At 32.3% G+C, this 20,160-nt stretch overlaps 1 protein-coding gene across 1 annotated transcript; it reads right to left on the reverse strand.

Annotated features, from left to right (window-relative positions):
• Window positions 1-3,745: 3,745 nt before the first annotated feature.
• On the reverse strand, window positions 3,746-5,256 carry LOC107931361 (LOB domain-containing protein 1). Its single transcript, XM_016863243.2, has 2 exons — window positions 4,822-5,256; window positions 3,746-4,264 (listed from the first exon to the last, which is right to left on the reverse strand). Exons 1-2 carry the CDS (start codon window positions 5,149-5,151, stop codon window positions 3,968-3,970), a joined length of 627 nt encoding a protein of 208 aa, XP_016718732.1. The 5' UTR covers window positions 5,152-5,256; the 3' UTR covers window positions 3,746-3,967.
• Between the last annotated feature and the right edge of the window lie 14,904 nt (window positions 5,257-20,160).

A 20,160-nucleotide genomic window follows, 5' to 3' on the forward strand; every position in this document is an offset into this window, starting at 1 on the left:
TGAATTTCTTGATAAAGTGGAGGATAATGCAGCTGTCTGTAAATTGTCGAAGAAAATGCAATTAGAGAAAGGAGATAGCTTGGCGAAGGGCTACACGTAGGAGTTATGAGACTTCACCCATATCAGCGTGACACAGAATGATCTCTGAGAATTGAAGAAATGTGGGCCCAATGGGGCGATGAAATTAAGCAGCTATTCTACGATAATTATGGTGATCTACCCTATTTACTCGACATCAAGGTAGACAAGTATCTGTTTTGAGCTTTGGCCCAATTCTGGGATCCAGCCTACAATTGTTTTACCTTCAGGAACCTAGATTTGGTGCCCACAGTGGAAGAATATACAGCCCTACTACGTTGTCCAAGGGTTCAGGTTGACAAGGCCTATTCTAGAGCTGCCAATGTTCCGAATTTTGTGAAAAAATTAATGAATATCACCGTAATGAGTAAGCAGTGGGTCACGACTTGGATTAAACAGAAAGAAGAAAGAAAATGAGAGGCCAAGGCAAAAACCCACAAAGGGCGTTTTAAGACCTTCTAAAAAATGGAGAGGCTAAGGCGAAAACCACAAAGGGCACTTTGAGACCAAAGGGGTTTTGAGTTGAAAACCCGAAAACGGCGGCTCAAATTTTGAAAATGGGGCAAGTGGTAGTCTCATCCTCTTAGAATTAACAAGAAAGAGGAGTGTTACGTCTGGGGGCATTGACAAATACTTTAGATCCCCTAAACACATATCTAGCTCGAAATGGTCTTCGAGAAGTTTGAATAGAGAAGCTCGTGCTGCAATATTTGGGGCACGTATTTTCATTTTATTCATTTTGTACCTTAGCAAAATTTTCAATCTTGATTAATTTACCCACTTCGAGCTTTGCTCTTAAAAAAATTGTATCTTGTTCATTGGGATAGTTTTTTTCAAGCATTTTTCATTAAAGTAATAATTTTTGGACTTATAATATTCATATAAAAGAAGTTTTGTATATTACTCTAAAAAGTTTCTAAATGGTATAGGAACCTAAAACAGGACTACTAGTTAGAACTAACCCAAATTCAAAAGTTGGAAACATTGGAGAAAGGATAGTCTAAATTATGGCTATCTCTACAAATCTTCTGTCAAAGACACCAGCCAAGTAAGAAGGCGCGGTAGCATATCAATGATAGAACCCCGTTGAAAAAATGAGCAATGACAACCTAAGCATTAAAAAGGGATCATTCTCGAAAATGACATTTTACATTCATGTAAATATCATTCACACACGTCTAGTTAGGAGTATTTGATTTATTCTGATCATGACATCCTAATCATTTGACATAAATAGGCCCATCAAACAGATTTTACAGGTCCTGTTCCCAAGAGAACGGTGTAACAGACCAGTGAAATCACAAATCATGTACCTCTGAAGTTGCAATAGGTTGGATTAAGTCACCATGTAGCATCTTATCTCCATGAAATTTTAGTGGAGCAGATTGAAGCCACAAGTCTCATCTCCCTGAAGTTGCAGCGGAACAGACTAAAGATAGTGGATCTTACTTCCCTGATGTTACAGTGGAATAGATCAAAGCAACAAATCACAAATCCTATACACCTGAAGTTGCAGTGGGACGGATTGAAGTTACCATGGTGAATCTTGTCTCTTTGAAGTTGTAGTGGAGTAGATTCAAGCCACAAGTCCTATTTCCCTGAAATTGCAGTGGAGCAGACTAAAAATAGAAAATCTTATTTCCCTGAAGTTGCAGAGGAACAGATTTAAGCCACAAGTCACAAATCCTATAACACTGAAGTTGCATTGGGACGGATGGAAGTCATCATGGCAAATCTTATCTCTCTAAAGTTGAAGCGGGGCAGATTGAAGCTACCAACCTTATCTTCTTGAAGTTGTAGTGGAGCAAGTTGAAGTTACCAATTCCTATCTCCTTTAAGTTCTAGCGGAATAGATCGAAGCTACAAATCTCTTCTCCTTGAAATTACATTGGAACAGATTGAAACCACAAATCTCACTTCTCTGAAGTCGCGGTAGGGTGGATCAAAGTGACAAGATGCAGTGAATTGAAATGAGGCTACCTGAAGAAGAGGAGTACTAAAGAAGTCAAGACTCGACGAGACCAGACAAAATTGGTCTTTCTTAAAAGTCTTTGCTATGTTCTCGTTACACGACAACGAGAAAATAAGAGCTTATGGAGTTCACAACTCACATTTATAATGCAATTTATTGCTTGCATGAAAGAGAATTTGATTAGTAAGAGCAAATTAATATTCATTAAAATGTTTGATTTTTAGTGTGATTTATCCTTAATTAACCTAAATGTTTCTATTTATAGTGTGAATGTCATTATTTCCTACAAATGAACCCTAATTTTAATTAAATGGTTATTGATTAGCACACCTAACACCATCAATTTTCATGTTGAAATATTGGTTTGAGAATGTGAAAAGAAGAATAGAGGTTCAAAATATAAAGGCCACCCTTTTTTATTTTATAAAATTTGAGAAATCAGTTTTTTGGAAAAAAGTAATCCCTCTAATTATATTTATATTACTATTATTCTTGTTTTATCAGCTTGATGTTAATAATTTTGAATTAAGGAAAATTTAATTAAAAAACTTGTGGATTTTATCATATTTTTATACAACATAAATGAATAGTAAAATGTTTGTATCTTTTCTTTCTGAGTAGAAACTCAACCAGACATGTCGGGCGCACGTGTTATGGTAAAAGTGCAATCAAGGAGCTAAGAGCTCAAAACGCGTTTTTATTTATTTATTTATTCCTTTAGGAACAAATATAATTAAGATGGGAGATCCTTTTTCTTTTTTCTTTTTTAAATAATATAGAAAGTACCGATTTTCGCCTTGATTTTTCTTTTTTAAATATTTATACTTTTTTTAATTCTGAATAATAAAAAGCAAAAGAGAAAAAAAGTTTTATAGAATGAAAATTTTGCTTTTGAGGAGGAAATATTTTTATATTTGTATAAATTTCCTTTATATGATAAATTATTCATCCCTTGGCTTTCTCTAATTAAGTTAATCTTTCCTTTTTTTTTAATATAATATTTAATACTATCCATAGTAAATCCCAATCATTAAATAAGAGGATAATATATTTCAACGCACTTGAACCTACATTCTCCTACACTGATAACAATATCGATGCCAATTGAACTAAAACTCAATCGACAAAAACAATTGATTCTAATCCCTACTGAAAAAATATTGCGTAATGAATTAATTAAATGATGGAATATTAATGCAATTCAATTGGTACAGTTGTTATTGTAAAAATAAAAATTTAAATACACTAAACTATATATTGTCTTTCAATTTAAGAGTTTGAGGTTGGAATATCAAATTTTACAATTCTATTTATTTTTAAATTAGTCAAAAAAAAATCTCCCAATCATAACTAATGGGGTTGGTTGATGCAATTATATAACTTTTTTTTTTTTGTAATTTTAAAGTAAGACTTTTTATTATATTTATATTTAGATGTTTATATAGAATGTAGTTAGATAATGTGACACCATGAGTATAGCTGGAGATTGGATAATAAAGCTAAAATGAGTGAAGATTTAGGAAAAGAGGAAGCTAGTTTGACAAGTAACCATACGAGAATCTATATCTAGAATATAAAATTAGGTAACCAAAGTTGCTTTAATAAAATAGTAGACATAGGGATAAAGACGGTCATGCGTTTTTCATTAAAAAGATTAGAAATTATAAATATAGAGAAACCTTCATATGAAATCAATTTCCAAAGGTACCTTTAGGTCAACAAGATCGATTGAAAAAAAAGGTAAGGCTACATATCTCCCATAACTAACCTATATTCCCATTCCCATATAGGTATATATCCGACATAAATGTATTTTTTTTTATATTTATATCGGAATATGTATTCAACACAAATATTTAAAGGAAAATCCAGATAACACCGTAATTAATTATTTTACTGAAAATTCTCAACTATTCTTCAAGTCCAGAGAGGCTCCCAAGGTGAAACAACACAAGTATCATCTAGAAAACAAGTGGTGTCAATGGTTTCTTTAGATTGTGACATTTCCAAGATTAGGGTTAACACATTGGCTTGTTGGCATTGCATGGTCACAACCTCAGCTTGTGCCTTGGCCAGCTGTGCTTGGAGGTCACTCACTTGCTTTTGAAGCTGGAAAATCGCTCCGGCAGACCCGTATACCGGATCCCGAATCCGAGAACTGGCCTCGTACACCATGCTACTTACTGCATCTGCTCTTTGGGACTCTGGTAGTTCCTGAGAATAGTTTCAGTTTTGTTAGCATAATTGATTGGAGACCCAATGTTTTAAAGAAGAGAATTTTCTTTTTCTTTTTTGGAAAATTACCAAGTTAAAATTTATTTGGAAATCTGGCAATCATGCCTTTGGTTGACAATATGATGCATGCCCTTGGCTAGTCAACTTTGATTTTTTTTCCCCTTATATTGTTAGTACTTGTATTTTTTATATAAAAGAAATCGGAAAAGAAATAGAGATATTAAAATACACATGTTAAATTCTATTATCTATTTCACACAAAACATAATAAACATGATAAATTTAATGGAATATATATTGTAATCTTGACCGACTTGTATAAACCGTTAAGTTGCACATTTTATTGGCAATTGAAGTCAAGATTTCCTCATTGCATGTGAATTGTAATCGTGGCTTAGACCTTTTCACAATCAACACTGTGACCCTTTTTTCCTTTTTTAATTTGAGGAAATCAATATATTGATTTTTTTTAAAATAAAGTCATTTGATAATGAGATTTAAACAGGAATTTGACAAGGGAAAAAAAGGGGGGGTACCTGCAAGGATTTGATGATGTTGCTAGCTCCAAAAACTCTATGAGCAATGATGAACTTAGAAGGCTCAGTTGGTGGGAAATAAGGAGCCAAAACACACTTGTCGACGCAGCGACGGCGAAGGATTTTGCAGGCAGCACAAGGGCCGAGAACAAGCTGAGGAGAAGCTGCTGCTGCTCGCGGCGGTGATGGTGGTGAAGAAGATTGAGAGCCTGGAGAAGGAAAACTTGGTGAAAACTGAGAAAGTGGTGAAGAAGGCGACGACGATGGAGAATAAGAAAACGTGGTTGGAATTGAGATTGGAGAGATTGAACCTCTCTCATTGTTTTCCATGGTTGCCAAAATGAAGAAAATAAAAACCAAGTGTTGTTTGTTTCTCGAGAAAAAGAAGGGAGAGATAGAGAAAGTGGCTTAGTTTAGTTGAATGCAGGGAAAGGGATTTGTATAAATAGAGAAGGGAAATTGGAAAATAAAAATATCATAAATATAACCTCATCAAAACCCTTCGATGATGTCATGATTGTGTGAAAAGGTATGCTTTTGTGGGCGCAAAATTGTTACTATTAGTTAATATTGGTGTTAATTTATGAAAAAATACAGTGTATAGGTTTAATGTATTATCAATTGATAATAAAATAATGCATAATCATTTGTGTAAGATAAAAAATCCTGAAGGGTTTTGTAACACCCCTTACACGAGTTCGAGGTCGGAACTAGGCACGAAGTATTACCATACTTAATCATATGCATACAATCATTTCCGAGTCACCAAGACTTTAATCAAATTTAAAACTTTTTTTAACCTTGTTTAAAATCCTTAATGTGGGCCTAAGAGGCCTCAAACTCTCATTGGAAACCATTTGGAACCAACTCGAGTCCTTAAACCGACTTAAAAACAATAACCCTTGAAACAGGACACACACCCATGTGAAAGGGTAACACGCCCATGTGTTCATTATAACACAGTCGTGCTAATGGCTCGTGTGACACACACGACCTGAGTATCTAAGGACACACCCGTGTGAATTAAATTCTAAATTCAAACTTACGGAGGTTTTCACACGGCCTAACACACGCCGGTGTCTATGGCCAGTGTCCTTCACACGGCCATGACACACCCGTGTCTAAAAATCTTGACATTCTGTTTCTGACGTCAGCAATCCTTAAGGGTCACACAGCCAAGGCACACGCTCGTGTGCTAGGCCGTGTCCTTCACACGGATGAGACACACGGCTGTGTCTCTGCCCATGTGTTTATTGCCATGCATTCTGACTTACAAGTTTTACGTGCAGGAGACACACGACTGAATCACACACCCATGGGGCTGACCGTGTGTCACACACGGCCTAGACACACGCTCGTGTGTCTATTCGTGTGGACAACATAGGGCTATTTACCAAGCCCTTTGCCACCCTGAAACACAAAATACCAACATCCATCATGCTAAAGATCATCATAATATGATTCCTCATTCCAACAACCACATCTAAGGCCTTTACACATTTCATATTTACTAAAACAACCAACAAATTACCCATTCATGAAATAACTTCTTGTATTCATATAACAACTTTCAACTTTAGCCATTTTCGTGGCCTTATACAAAATGAATTAAAATGCTAAAGTAAGCCAACACATTTGACCAATTGACATTGACACAAAATTCTAAAGTCAGGGTTCTATACATGCCATAACAAAATAAATAGATCTAACTATACCAAGTGCTTCGATCGGTAGTGTGATCGATGCCTCTGACGTCCGTTGATCCACGAGCTAATTAGGCAGCACTATAAGAAAATGGAAAGAACTAGGGTAAGCATAAAACTTAGTAAGTTGCATGAAAATAAATATAACGACAACTTTACTGTAACAACGTGATTTAGACCCTAGTCAGAACGGTAGTTTCAAGACCACGAGTCTGAGTCAGAAAAATATTTTAAAATTATTTTCTGTGTTTATTATGTGTGAATTAATATCTGTGAAATTTTTGTGATTTAATTTTGTCGTTTGAGTGCCCGATTAAATAAAAGGACTTAATTGCGTAAAATGACAATTTGAAGGTTAATTGTAAAAAGGCCAAATTGCTGTTGTTCTTTTAATATGGAGGTTCTATGTTGCAATTATGCCATTTTCTAAATGAATGGACAGCATTAGGCATATATTATGTAGTTTCCATAGTAATTTATTAAGGTTAAAAATGTAAATTAAACATTAAGTAATATATGTTATATTATAACATAAAAATTAAAAGCCATTTAGTGTTTATATCATGTTCTTGCCGAAACAAAAGAAAAGAAAATGGGTTTTGAAGCTTTCAAATATTCGACCACCTTCCAAGCTTGATTCAAGGTTCGTTTTTACTCGGTTTTTGATAATTTTTACGTTTTTGAGATCATTGCTTCGAGTACTACTAAACCCATGCTTGAATTTTTTATTTTGGTGAATATTTTGAGTTATGCCATTGTTGAAAGCTTGTGATTTTTGTTGTTTGATGATGAACTATGAAAGATATGTTTTGGGTTAACATGTTTTATATTGGAATTTTTGATGATTTTGAGTAATTAGGACTAAATTGCAAAAATAATAATTTGAGGGACTAAAATGTGAAATAAATGAAATATATGGACTTGTATGAATGTGGGTAATATTCGGCCTAACATGGGTGTGTTGAAATTTTGCATATTTTGTGTTTTATGCAATAGGGACTAAATTGTAAAAAGTGTAAATATCAAGGGTAAAATGGTAATTTTCTCATTTATGTGTTTTTGGACTAAATTGAATGAAAATATGTTTGAATGAGCTTGATTTGAGTATGTTTAGATCAAGAACCAAAGAAATCGGATTTGAATCGGGGGAAAACGAAAGTTGTCGACTAGCTGTCCCGTTCCGTTTTATATCGTCCAAGGTAAGTTTATAAGCAAATAGATGTGGTTAAATTTTAATATATATGTGATCAATAAATAGTTGTAATAATATGAAGTAAATTATGAATCGGCATTGAGTAATGAAAATAATTTACGTTTGATGATAAAGTAATGAATGAGTTCTAGTATTGAAAGTGGTGACATGAGCTATACATATTAAAATATTGATTATTTGTATATAAATTGCAAGTTTATATTCGGCTAAATAAGATATGTTTACGTATGTGATGTTAAAGTATAAATCATGGACATATATATATGTATATGTATATGTATATTCGATTATATAATGATATTGTGATCTTGGTAGTAAATGATAATTTTGTTAATGAACATATGCATGCTCTAACCAATTTAAAGTTGATACAAGGATGTATATGAGGCATCGACATGTGAATTCCGATATGTGATGTGCGAGTAAGACCATGGCATCGATGGGTGATTCCTATATATATGCGCGAGTAAGACCACGTTTAATACGTTGACATCGATATGTGATTTCGATATGTGATGTGCGAGTAAGACCATGACATCGATATGTGATTCCGATATATGTGTGCCAGTAAGTCCATGGTTTATACGTTGGCATCGATATGTGATTCTGATATATGTGTGCGAGTAAGTCCATGTTTTATACGTTGGCATCAAAAAATGATTCTGATATATGTGTGCGAGTAAAACCCTGTCTGGGACAGTGACATCGATATGTGATTACATGTAAGACCATGTCTGGGACATTGGTATTGTACGATATGTGTGATTATCCGAGTGTCCTATCCAATTCTGAATGGTTTATCAAGCATCGATAAGTTGTGATCGAATGTGCAAAATGAGCTAAAGTGATCAGGTATGAATTGGTTTATCACCTACTTGAACAAGGTAAGTAAGTTACTTAATATTTCTTGCAACTCATATTTGAAGTAAAGGAAGGATGCAAGTGAATGTGAAAAATGTATTCGGCCTTGTAAATAAATAATATAAGTATTATTGAAATGATTTTTGAATATGTGTAATTGGTGGTATGTTCGACCATTGATATAAATACATATATGTGTAATTGTTATACTTTGACTTACGAGTATATGCATATAAGTGTACGTGTATTTGGTATGATAAAGATGTTTTGGCTTAGCCATTGAATCATAGTTTGTTATTGCATCCATATATATATAAATGTTCATTCGGTCATTGATATGCTTATGCATAAGAACCTATATTTTAACTCATGAGTATATGTTTATGTGTATACATGTACGTGGTCATTTAATGATTGAGCTTCGAAACCGAAAGATGCTTTGATAATTTATATATGTATATAGCCATAAATAAGTTATATGTGAAAGTATAAGATTTTGGATTCAAGTTACGAGCTCGGGAATCGCCAAAGAAGCTTATCACACGATCGACTATCTTCGGATTTATAAGCAGAATATTCGGACCTATGGCATGTATAGGCTGGATTATGTTTTGAAATGTTGGATTTTGGTTGTGTGTAATCTAAGCCATGTGAAAATGGCTAATCTTTTATGTTTGATTTCGGTTATGCTAAGTATGGTTTATGTTCATTTTAGTCATGAGGTTATGTGTTATGAATGTATAATATTTGTGTTAGGTACTATATGCTTTAAAAATGGTTGACGACTTAGGATGTGCATGTGAATGGTTCGGCTAAAGTTATTCATGGATAAAAGTATATGTGATATGTGCCTTTGTACGTTGAAGTTGCTTGATGATTTGGATGTGGTTTGAAAGAGTAGGACATGATATACATATGGTATGAATTATGTTGATGTGTCACTCTTAGTTAAAATGATTCTGCTATGACTTATGATGATAGTAATAGTTAAATTTGGTTGACAAGTATATTTGGTGTGATACTGGATTTATGTATTGAATAAATTGATTGATGATTCGGCTTTTGCATTTATATATCTAAGTATATGATGTATCTGTCATGGTATAAATAAATATACCTGTTCGTATGTATATTAGTTGATTCGGCTATGGTATTTATATATATAAATATGTGTGAAGTTGGTTGATATGCTTTGTTAAAATGAGATAATGAATACGGTTGATTATAATGCTCACGGTTATGTATACAATTGACCTTGGCTTGGACTTATATAGAAGGTATGTCCAATTTATGTAATGTTAAGGAGTTTGGTTTTTATGCATCGGCCACAAGGTAAATAATGGTTATTAAGCTAAGGTATAAAATGTATTAGACAGGTGATATTCAAGAGTATATGTGTTTTATGAAAAGTTTAAATGTCCGAATTGGTGATAAAAAGGCTAGTTGTGTATATACGTTTTGGCATGTAAAATGAGTGCAATTCAAGTCGCTACTTATGTTATAAAATGGTTAACTATAAAAAATGATTAAGTATACTTTTAGTATATGAACTAAGCTTAATTAGCATCATTATTGATGTTCGGCAATAGTTCTATTTCATTATGATTAAAATGTGTATAAGTTTTATTTATTTATTGAAATTTATTTGACCATTTATGGATTATTAATGCCGTATAAGTTAATGACTAAAATGCAATGTGTTAGATTTTATTTGATTTAATTTATACATGTATAGAAATATGACTTAAAATGATTGATGTTTACTAGATATTCGAATATCATTACAATGTTCATTATATGATTTGTATTTTTTTATATTATGTATTAATAAATTCATGATTAACAATTAATTAGACATTCGTTTACATATATGAATATGACTTTTGTGAATGTTCAGAGTTGTGCTTTTGTTCAGTAATACCTCAGAACCCTATTCTGGCGATGGATACGATTAGGGGTGTTACATTTACCATTCATCATCATGCTCAAAACATTAAAATAGGCATAAGCACAACTTACTCGTCACTATCTAACACAATTCACATAGCATATACTAAGCTCACATCTCATGCATTTCATTTAGGTACCTGTATCACTCACAACATGGTTATACTTTTCTCATTTAACTTAAACTATAACTCTCACCGTTGAACTATTTGGAATACTATCGGATAGTCACTAAACCTCAACATAGGGTATAATGCCGATGCCATGTCCCATACATGGTGTAACACTGACTATCAAAATCGAGGCCAGCGCCATGTCCCAGACATAGTCTTACACTAGCTCTCACATATCCGTGCCGATGCCATGTCTCAAACATGGTCTTACACTAACACTTTTATACGTACCGATGCCATGTCCCAGACATGGTCTTACACTGACACATCTCATTTTCTCATTAAGCAAACCTAGCCGAATACTTTTCATACTAGGAGTAGCCCAAAATTTTCATTATTTCAGACATTTATCAACTATTTTACAACTTATGCAAAATGGTCCTTTTTAGGGTTTTCATGAGAAATCCCTTCACAAAAGTTGTTTATTACACAACCATGATTCATTTTATTCCATAAAATTTTAGAAAACAACATGTCTACTATCATGGCAAAACCCTAGACTTTCAACCATTTTGCAAAATAGTCCCCTTGTTAGAAAGCTCAAGATACAAGGATCTCAAAAGTACAAAAATATTCAAGAAAAGCCCTCAAAATACTTACTTGTAGAGAGACTAAGTGAAAGAAATTTCAAGCTTCAAAAACTCCTCTAATGGCTGATATTTTCGGTCAAGAAGAAAGGATGGAGGAAAAAGATGAAGGCTAAGCTTTTTAGTATTATTTTATCACATAATTAGGTCATCAAATACCTAACACTTTGACCATTTAATTTCTTTGTCTCATGGCTAGCCAAGCCTCTCTCTAAGGGTCTATTTGCCCTTTAAAGACCCCTAATTTAAGATACATGGCAATTTAACACCTTTAACTATCAAATTAAAACTTTTACACTTTATGCAATTTAGTCCTTTTCGCAATTAAGCTCACAAACGCTAAAATTACTTCACCAAATTTTTCATGCACTAATATAAACATATATTACCCTAAAATAATAATAAAATACTTTCTCCGACTTCGGATTGATGGTCTCGAAACCACTGTTCCGACTAAGCCCAAAATCGAGTTGTTACATGTTTATAGAACAAATATTAATTATAATTATTAAAAATAAATAAATAAATAAAACATAAAATTTGAAATTTAAAATCCCAAATTTATAATCCTAAATCCAAAAACGAAAAAAAAACAACTAAACTTCGAAACTTGAAACCTAAAATCCAAAATAAGAATAAATTAATTATGGTTAATATTTAATTATATTTAATAAGGTTAATAGTATTTATTTTCCAAATCTTTCTATATGTTTTATTTTACAATAATTATTATATCTCATTTTATTATTAATTGATGGTGTATTTGACTTATGCACCGATAGTGCATAAATATTAATCCTTAATTCATTAAATTTTTTTAATAATGCATTTATTTTAATAATTATTATAATTTAGCTTAAATCAATTTATGAGTCAAATTATTCATCTAAATTCAAATTGCGATACTAATATAAAATTAATTATTTTGCATGCTTCAATAATTTTATATATGATTTTGCAACAAAAAATATTAATAATCTAATAGATGAACAACTTAATCATGCAATATAATAAAATCTAAAGTCTCATATGTATATTATTACTAGTTTTTAATGTAAATGATTTTAAACATTTAATTTTTAATTAAATTTTAAATAACGTATTTTTAATTACTATTACCTATCATTAATAATGCTAACTTTTTTTATTTTTTTAAATAATATATAAATTTGGAACTATAAAATAAAAAATAATATTAATTTGAAAAAATTTAAAAAATAAGGTAAAACAACATGTAACAATTTTAATAATAGTTCATTATAATTACGAAAAATATTCACAATTTAAAAAAAAAAAGATTTTAAGAGTGTTTGTTTCACATAATATAAAAAAACTTATAGATTTTTTATAAAAAAAAATTTCATAATGTTATATTACTTTATCATCAGTTAAAATAATATTTGATCACTCTTCAGCATCATTGTTGTTCGAATGTGATTCGATATTGCCTTTTCCATAAACTGTTGATTTAATGTCCGATTATTTATTTATATAATCCTAACTTATTAATATTAACTATTGGATGTTATTTATAAAGCTAAATTTAAATTTGAATTGGTATATAACTCTAATATCAATTAAATGATTGTTAATATGCTTAGATATATATTTAAGTAATAACTCTATTTTAGATTAATAAAATTAGCACAATTTAAAAAAAATTAAATTAACACAACCTTTTTGTGTCAATTTTTTAACTAATAATTATAAATTTAATTTAATTTAATTTAATTATAATTAACACAAATTTTTCCTATATTTTATGTTTAAATTTTTATTCAAATAACAACTCCAGTTTATAAAATAATACAATTTATGTCACATTCTAAAAATCAAGTTAGTAGAATTAAGTTTGTGAAATCGAGAGTGGTCACGTCTTGATTTAAAAGGTTATCTTTCTGCTTTTGTACTTAAAAGAGTTACTAGCCCCTCTTACCCCTTTTAATTTTTGTGAATTTCAACAAGCATAGGGTAAATTACTTGTGCTGGCCCTAAGGTTTACAAATCCTAGGTATTTAACCAATTCTTTCCTAATTAGAATTTCACATTGCCGTTTTTCAAATCCTAATAGAATTTGTTCTTCATCTTCATCTTCTTTTCTTTTTCTTTTCTCTTCTCTCATTCTTGCACCTTATTTCCTTCTTTGTGCTGTTAATGATTTTTCTTTTCGCTATCGAATTGCTCCTCGATCATTTAATTTCTATTGCTTTTTGAGAATTGTCATCAATAGCACTTGTTATCTTTGCCAAGAATTGATAAGTTACTTTGTTTCAATTATTAGATTTCGTAATTCCGTTGTACGAATAACCAACGTAAATCTTTCTTTCGATTAATCAATATTTTTCAAATCTTTCCAAATCTTGATGCCAATAGTTAATTGTGTGTAATTTTCGTTGAAGGATCGTATCTAGGTGAATTGGATTAGAATTGATCATGAGGAGCGTCAATCGGACCTGTGGTGAAAGGTGTGTGTCTTTTCCAAGTGAATTAGTAGTGATCATGTGTAGGTTTAGGGCCACACGATCTCCCATATGGGCGTGTGGACCACACAACCATGTGCACCTATAAATCGTAGGGTAATTCGTGAACCACACGGCCTCAAGCCTGTTATACGGCTCGCCACACAGTCATGTCCTTATTGTAGGGTATTTTATTATTTTCCACAGGACATCAGGCTGTTACACAACTTAGGCACATAGCCGTGTATCCCTTCCACACAGTCACAAGGCTCTCACACGGCCTGACCACACCGTGTGACCCCTTTTTTACAATTTTTCCTAGAATTTTGTGATATTTTCAGTTGTCACTACATAGTCCCTGAATTGTTTTAAGAGTTTCTATTCACTCAATTGAGTCTTTAATATTATTATGGAATATGTGATTTAATGTTTGAATTGCTACGGTTACAATGTATGATATGTGAAAGTTACATGTCTACTATCATTATAATTCTGATAAATTGTTACTGTTATTACTACTTATTCCTTACTGAGTGCATGTTAAGCATGTCTACTACTAATGTTGAATTGAATACATGTTAAGCATGTCTATTGTTTCTGCACTGTTCTATTACAAGCATGTAATATTGCATTGTATGGGGTGGGACGATATGAACGGAAGAAGTACTGGAATTTTAATAATATGAAAGCACAAGTGGTTCATCCGCAACTTATTGGCAATTTATCTGGAAACTTTTTATCTGAAAATAATAGTGGTTTACCCATAATTTTTACTAGAAGTTTATCTACAAATTACTAGTGGTTTATCCACATAGTGATGTGTAGGGATGGATGAGTTACGAGAAACTCTTATTGTGGTGTGTAGCAGAGTTGGGTAGGATCTTTTCTGATAAATTGCTATTGCATTGTCATTCATAAGCATTTGCAAACAAACTGAAAAATTCTAAATTGCTATATTGATATGTTGATATGAAAAATTCTCAATTAGACCCATGGTGAAAGATGTGCCTTTTCCAAGTGAATCAGTGGTGATCGTGTATAGGTTTGGGGTCACACGACCTCCCACACAGGCATGTGGACCACACGACCATGTGCACTTCTAAACAGTAGGGAAATTCATGAACCATACGACCACACGGCCATGTTAACTAGCTAGTTTTCTTAAAAATAGGCAAAGTTTTTTCTAAGATAAACAAATGTTTTAAAATGACTAATTTATAAACTCCAATCGTACTAGGTTGTCTCAGTGATTGATATAATCTCTCGAATTCGAATCTAACGTCTAGACCAAATTAAGGAGATTACATATTTAATAATTGAGATATATATAATTTTTAAAAAATATATAAGTATAATCATAATTGCAATTAATATATTCGAATCACTATAGTCAATATCAATGTTACAATGTATAATTTTATTGATAGCTAAAATATTTATACATCTAAACTAAAATAAATTTGGACAATCAACATATTGTGAGATTTAAATTAGAATAAATTTAGAGAGAACACAAACATAAGATCTTAAAAATATATAATTTACTCAAAATTTAATGTGCACAAACATAAATAAAAAAATATAACAATCAAAATTACACAAATACAAATTATATAATTAAAAAAAAAACATGTAAACTAAATAGCTTTATACTATTTTAGTTGAGTCCCTCCTTATCTATTTAGTAAATTTTATCATATAAAAACATAAATATATAATTTACGAAAAAATAAAGTTTTAAAAGTTAAATTTCAATAAAAAAAATAAAACTAATAAAGATAAAATAAAATAACATGTATATAGTTTTTTTATGAAAAAAATTATGATTATTTACTTGTTATTTTCTGTGCTTATTTTTCAACGAAGAAACTAGACGTCCATTTTCTTGATTGCATACCATTTTCGGTCAAAATTCATTTAATTAGAGCCAAATACCAATTATAAGTTAAATCTTTCAAATAAGGCAAAATAGTTAGGCCGATTTTTGTTTTAAGGGAAATGTTTTCTTGACTAGCTTGTCACTTTTTTAGACTCCAATTTTTTTTTGGTACTATTCAATTAGTTATTTTACTTATTTTCTTAAAAGGCTCGAATTCGTGTGAATTTTATAATTGAATATCCCTCAGTTATTAAGCCAATCATAGGAGTTCAAATTTGAATTGGAGATAGTAAAATTCCACCCATCCCATCAATAAGTTATTTTTATTATATATATAGATAATAAAAACACCCTTATAAAAATATTATTGAAATTGTATTCTGTGATTGACCTGTGATATTAACTCAATAAAATATTTTAGTAAAAAAATTATACATCTTTTTATACTTTTTTGATACAATATTAAGATTGGGAGGGTGGAGATAACATAGTTCGAACCTATGCCAAATGAATGTCTAATAAGCGCTTTAACCATTGCTCTAGACAAACCAAGACATATTTTTATATTTTTAGTATCTATACTATTAACAAAATTCTTGACTGAGTTGGTGTCACAAGTCAACCGGACATCAACTCGATTTTTAAATTACAAAAATAACTTTTTGTATTTAAAATAAGTAATATTATTGGAGAGTACTTTAGTATTTTTAATTAAAAGAACAATAAAAATATGCAAATTGGCATTTCCTATTTAAAATAAGTTATTGATAAGGGATTGTGCAGAAGAAGGGGACCGTATTCAAGTTGTTCGACTTGAGAAAGAAATATTCGGATTTGTAACGCCCCAAAAGTTATATTCTTGTTTCTGTGAATTTATGACACACAATTATGTATCTACTTTAGTGGTTAAGTGTTCTAAGTGTGTATGAGAGGTTCCAAGTTCAAGCCACAACTTGGGTAAATTTTTGGCCTTTTCCTGAATTAAGCCTTAACTTCTAGGCAGTAGGCTTATATTAAACTATTTAAACTATTTGTAATTTCATATCAGAATAGTCCTGCTGGTCTGGTGGTTAAGTGGAGTGTTAGTGTGATGGAGCTCTTGTGTTTGAGTCTCTGTGTAAGCGTTGGAATTAATTTCTGCTTTTCGGTCAAACAAAAATTCTAGGTAGTTGGATGTAGTGGGTTGGTGGAGTAAATTGGGGGAGTTATCGTGATTTTATTTTTTATTTCCCGATTACTGATATTCCCTCATTTCCCAAAGAAAAGAAAAAAAAGACTCTGCCGTTTCTCATCTTTGCTACCGAGAATTCCACTGTTTCCCCTTCCTTTCTGTTTTTATCTTCCTTTTTTCAATCATTTCCGTTGTTCTTCAATTGGTTGCACATTCAGTAAGTGGTTTTGGTGCCTTGAAGCTTTGGTTTTTAGGTTAATAATTGGGATTTTTGTTAACTTTTTTGACAATGGGAAATCTGGTGTGAGAGGCTGTTCTAGTGATCGAATCGTAGTGGGAAGCATTCGTGGTTCGCAAGGAGAGGGTTTTACGCTTAGGAAGTGTCTAATCCGTTTTAGGGTTTTGGTTCAATTCGATTATTTAAGGGATTAACTAAGTAAAACGTGTTCAACTATAGGTTTGGGCTTGCTCGGGAATGATTACGCATTGCAAACAAATCAGATGTGTACCCAAAAACACAGAAAATGAGAGTCGACGAAAGCCAAAAAATAAAACTGTCGAGCCACACGGGTGTGTGGTCGCCCGTGTGGTAGGTCGTGTGGCAATACACAGGCGTGTGATCGACGAGCTAGGCCGTGCGCGCAAGACACGAGTGCATGACACGATCGTGTGATGGCCGGTGAGGCCGTGTGCAAGACACGAGCTCGGCAAATTGGGCCGTGTGGGTCACACGGGCGTGTGAAAATCTAATCACACGACCAAGGCCAATTTGGGCCGTGTGGCCCACACGGGCAGCCACATGGGCGTGTGAGCCCAACTTTCTGAAATACTCTGAAAGGATGCTCGAGTCACCCAAGTCGACTGAGACGTACTGTAGGGTCGATAAGAGTTACTTGACCCGTGATTACGTGATCTGACTATGTGATATATGTGCTCTAGCATGTTACTCTTAGCATGTAGACTGATTTGTATGTATGATCTGTTAATTGCATATTTGCACGTCATGTATTGTATGCTACATTGCATCGGGGTTGGGTTATACTATATGGAAGAAGTATTCTGAATGGCTTCTAAGCATGATATCTGGCAGCAGAACTGCAATTATTTGATTATGTGTTGCATCTTGGTATAGCATGGTATATAGGGACGGGTGTAACCCCTACCCGTATCCATTGTCAGAATAGGTACGAGGCATTACCGGAGTTTACTGAATATTTTCAGATAATTCTGAGTCATTTATTATTCATATTTTGAATATAACCATAATGTCTCTCTATTGGACCCTCGAAGCCCCAAACATACATTAAAAACCAATCGGAATTAAATCGGGATCATAAAAAAATTTCGCAAAATCTTAAATTTTATTTTCATCTAAGTACTTACCATTTCAATACTTCTTGTAACGCCCCCACGCCCGAGACCATCACCGGAGTCGAGCTTGAGGGGTTACCGAACATAATTTATCAATTTAAGAACTTCAAATCATTTGTTTCTACATTCACAGCTTTCTAGCTACTCGCGTCACAGTTACAAGAAAAATCATATCTCGAGTTATGAAACTCAAAATCAAGATCCGTAAATTTTCCCTAAATCTAGACTCATATATCTATTTAAAACATTTTTTCTATAATTTTTGGTTGGGAAAATTAGTACAGTTTATTAGTTAAAGTCTCCCCTATTTCAGGGTTCGACTACTCTGACATATGTGTATTACGAATCAGATATCTCTCTATACAAAATTTCAATGACTACAAGGTTTGTTTTTCTTAAAACTAGACTCAATAAGGAATCTGTGAATATAAATAAAAACTTCTAATTATTTTTTTAAAATTTATTATGAATTTTTAAAGTCAGAATAGGGGATCCAGAAATCACTCTGGCCCTGTTTCACAAAAGTTTAAATATCTCATAAAATATAATTTATATGCCTATTTTGTTCAATCCACATGAAAATAGACTCATTAAGCTTTAATTTAATAACTTACTCATTATTTAGTTCCATTTATACTATTTTTAGTGATTTTTCAAATTCATGTCATTGCTGCAGCAATATTCTGTTTTAAAGGCAAGTTTCATCTTTCCATGAATTTTTATGAACTAGATAACCTATTAAACTTCCATAATATCAACATGATCTAAATTAGCCATCACCATGACTTATCAATATCAAACATTTTCTCAACCAAACATGGCCATATCATAAAATTGTTTACACAAAATAGGTATATTGCTATACATGCCATATTTAAGTAGTTGTACAAGCCATTTACCAAGATAAAAGTCCTTTGGATAGTGTGATCGAACTTTCGACCTGTCCCGATTCCTGAGCCGGCTTGTTCAAAACTACAGTGAATGACAAGGAAGGAGTAAGCATAAATGCTTAGTAAGTTCATATGTAAATAACAAGTAACATAACAATACAAATATACCAAACAACTTTAGCATGGTATCACCAAAACATATATCACATTTCTAAACATCATTCATCATCTTACCACCTTATCGTTGTTGTATCTATTTTCAACCCGAGGGTTAAGAACATACCTGTCCAAAGTGTCCATTTCACAACACTTACCAAAACGTCACTTGCATCTTAAGTGTTCTTCCATTTCACTAGAAATTTCACCCGTTGAACACATCGGAATACAACTCGGATACACGGATAATTTGCACATAAGTGCCTCATATGTAATCAAGAAATCATGTAACCCGCCCCTAAGTGAACTCGGACTCAACTCAACGAGCTCGGGCGTTCGCATCCATAAGTGAACTCGGACTCAACTCAACGAGTTCGGATGCCTAGTTACATTTCACGAACTCGGACTCAACTCAACGAGTTCGGACATTCGCATCCATAAGTGAACTCGGACTCAACTCAACGAGTTCGGATGCTCAACCATCCTAGTGACATGTCACTTGTATCCTAATCTATTCCTAAGGTTCAAACGAGCTTTTTTCCTTGATCTCACATTGCCGTCTTCCATGGAATATCGGAACCGATACTCGGTAGCAATTCATATTTATCAAGTAGTAAACATAATTTGCATTTACTCAACATTAACCACAAAGCATAATATTTCAGGATAAAAAAAATCAGCATATCATATAATTAACATCAATAACTTAAAAATAACAATTATGCTACATTATTTACACATGAACTTACCTTGGTACCAAAATATAAAGATTTTGCAATTTAGTCCACAATCTTTTCTTTTCCTCGATCACGACTTGAATCTCGTTTTTCTTGATCTATAATACCAAATTAATCTTATTTAATACATACATTCATCAAAACAGCATTTAATACGAACTTTGGAAAAATTACACTTTTGCCCCTAAACTT

This window comes from Gossypium hirsutum, chromosome A05, assembly GCF_007990345.1.
Source record: "Gossypium hirsutum isolate 1008001.06 chromosome A05, Gossypium_hirsutum_v2.1, whole genome shotgun sequence".
NCBI classification, from domain to species: domain Eukaryota; kingdom Viridiplantae; phylum Streptophyta; class Magnoliopsida; order Malvales; family Malvaceae; genus Gossypium; species Gossypium hirsutum.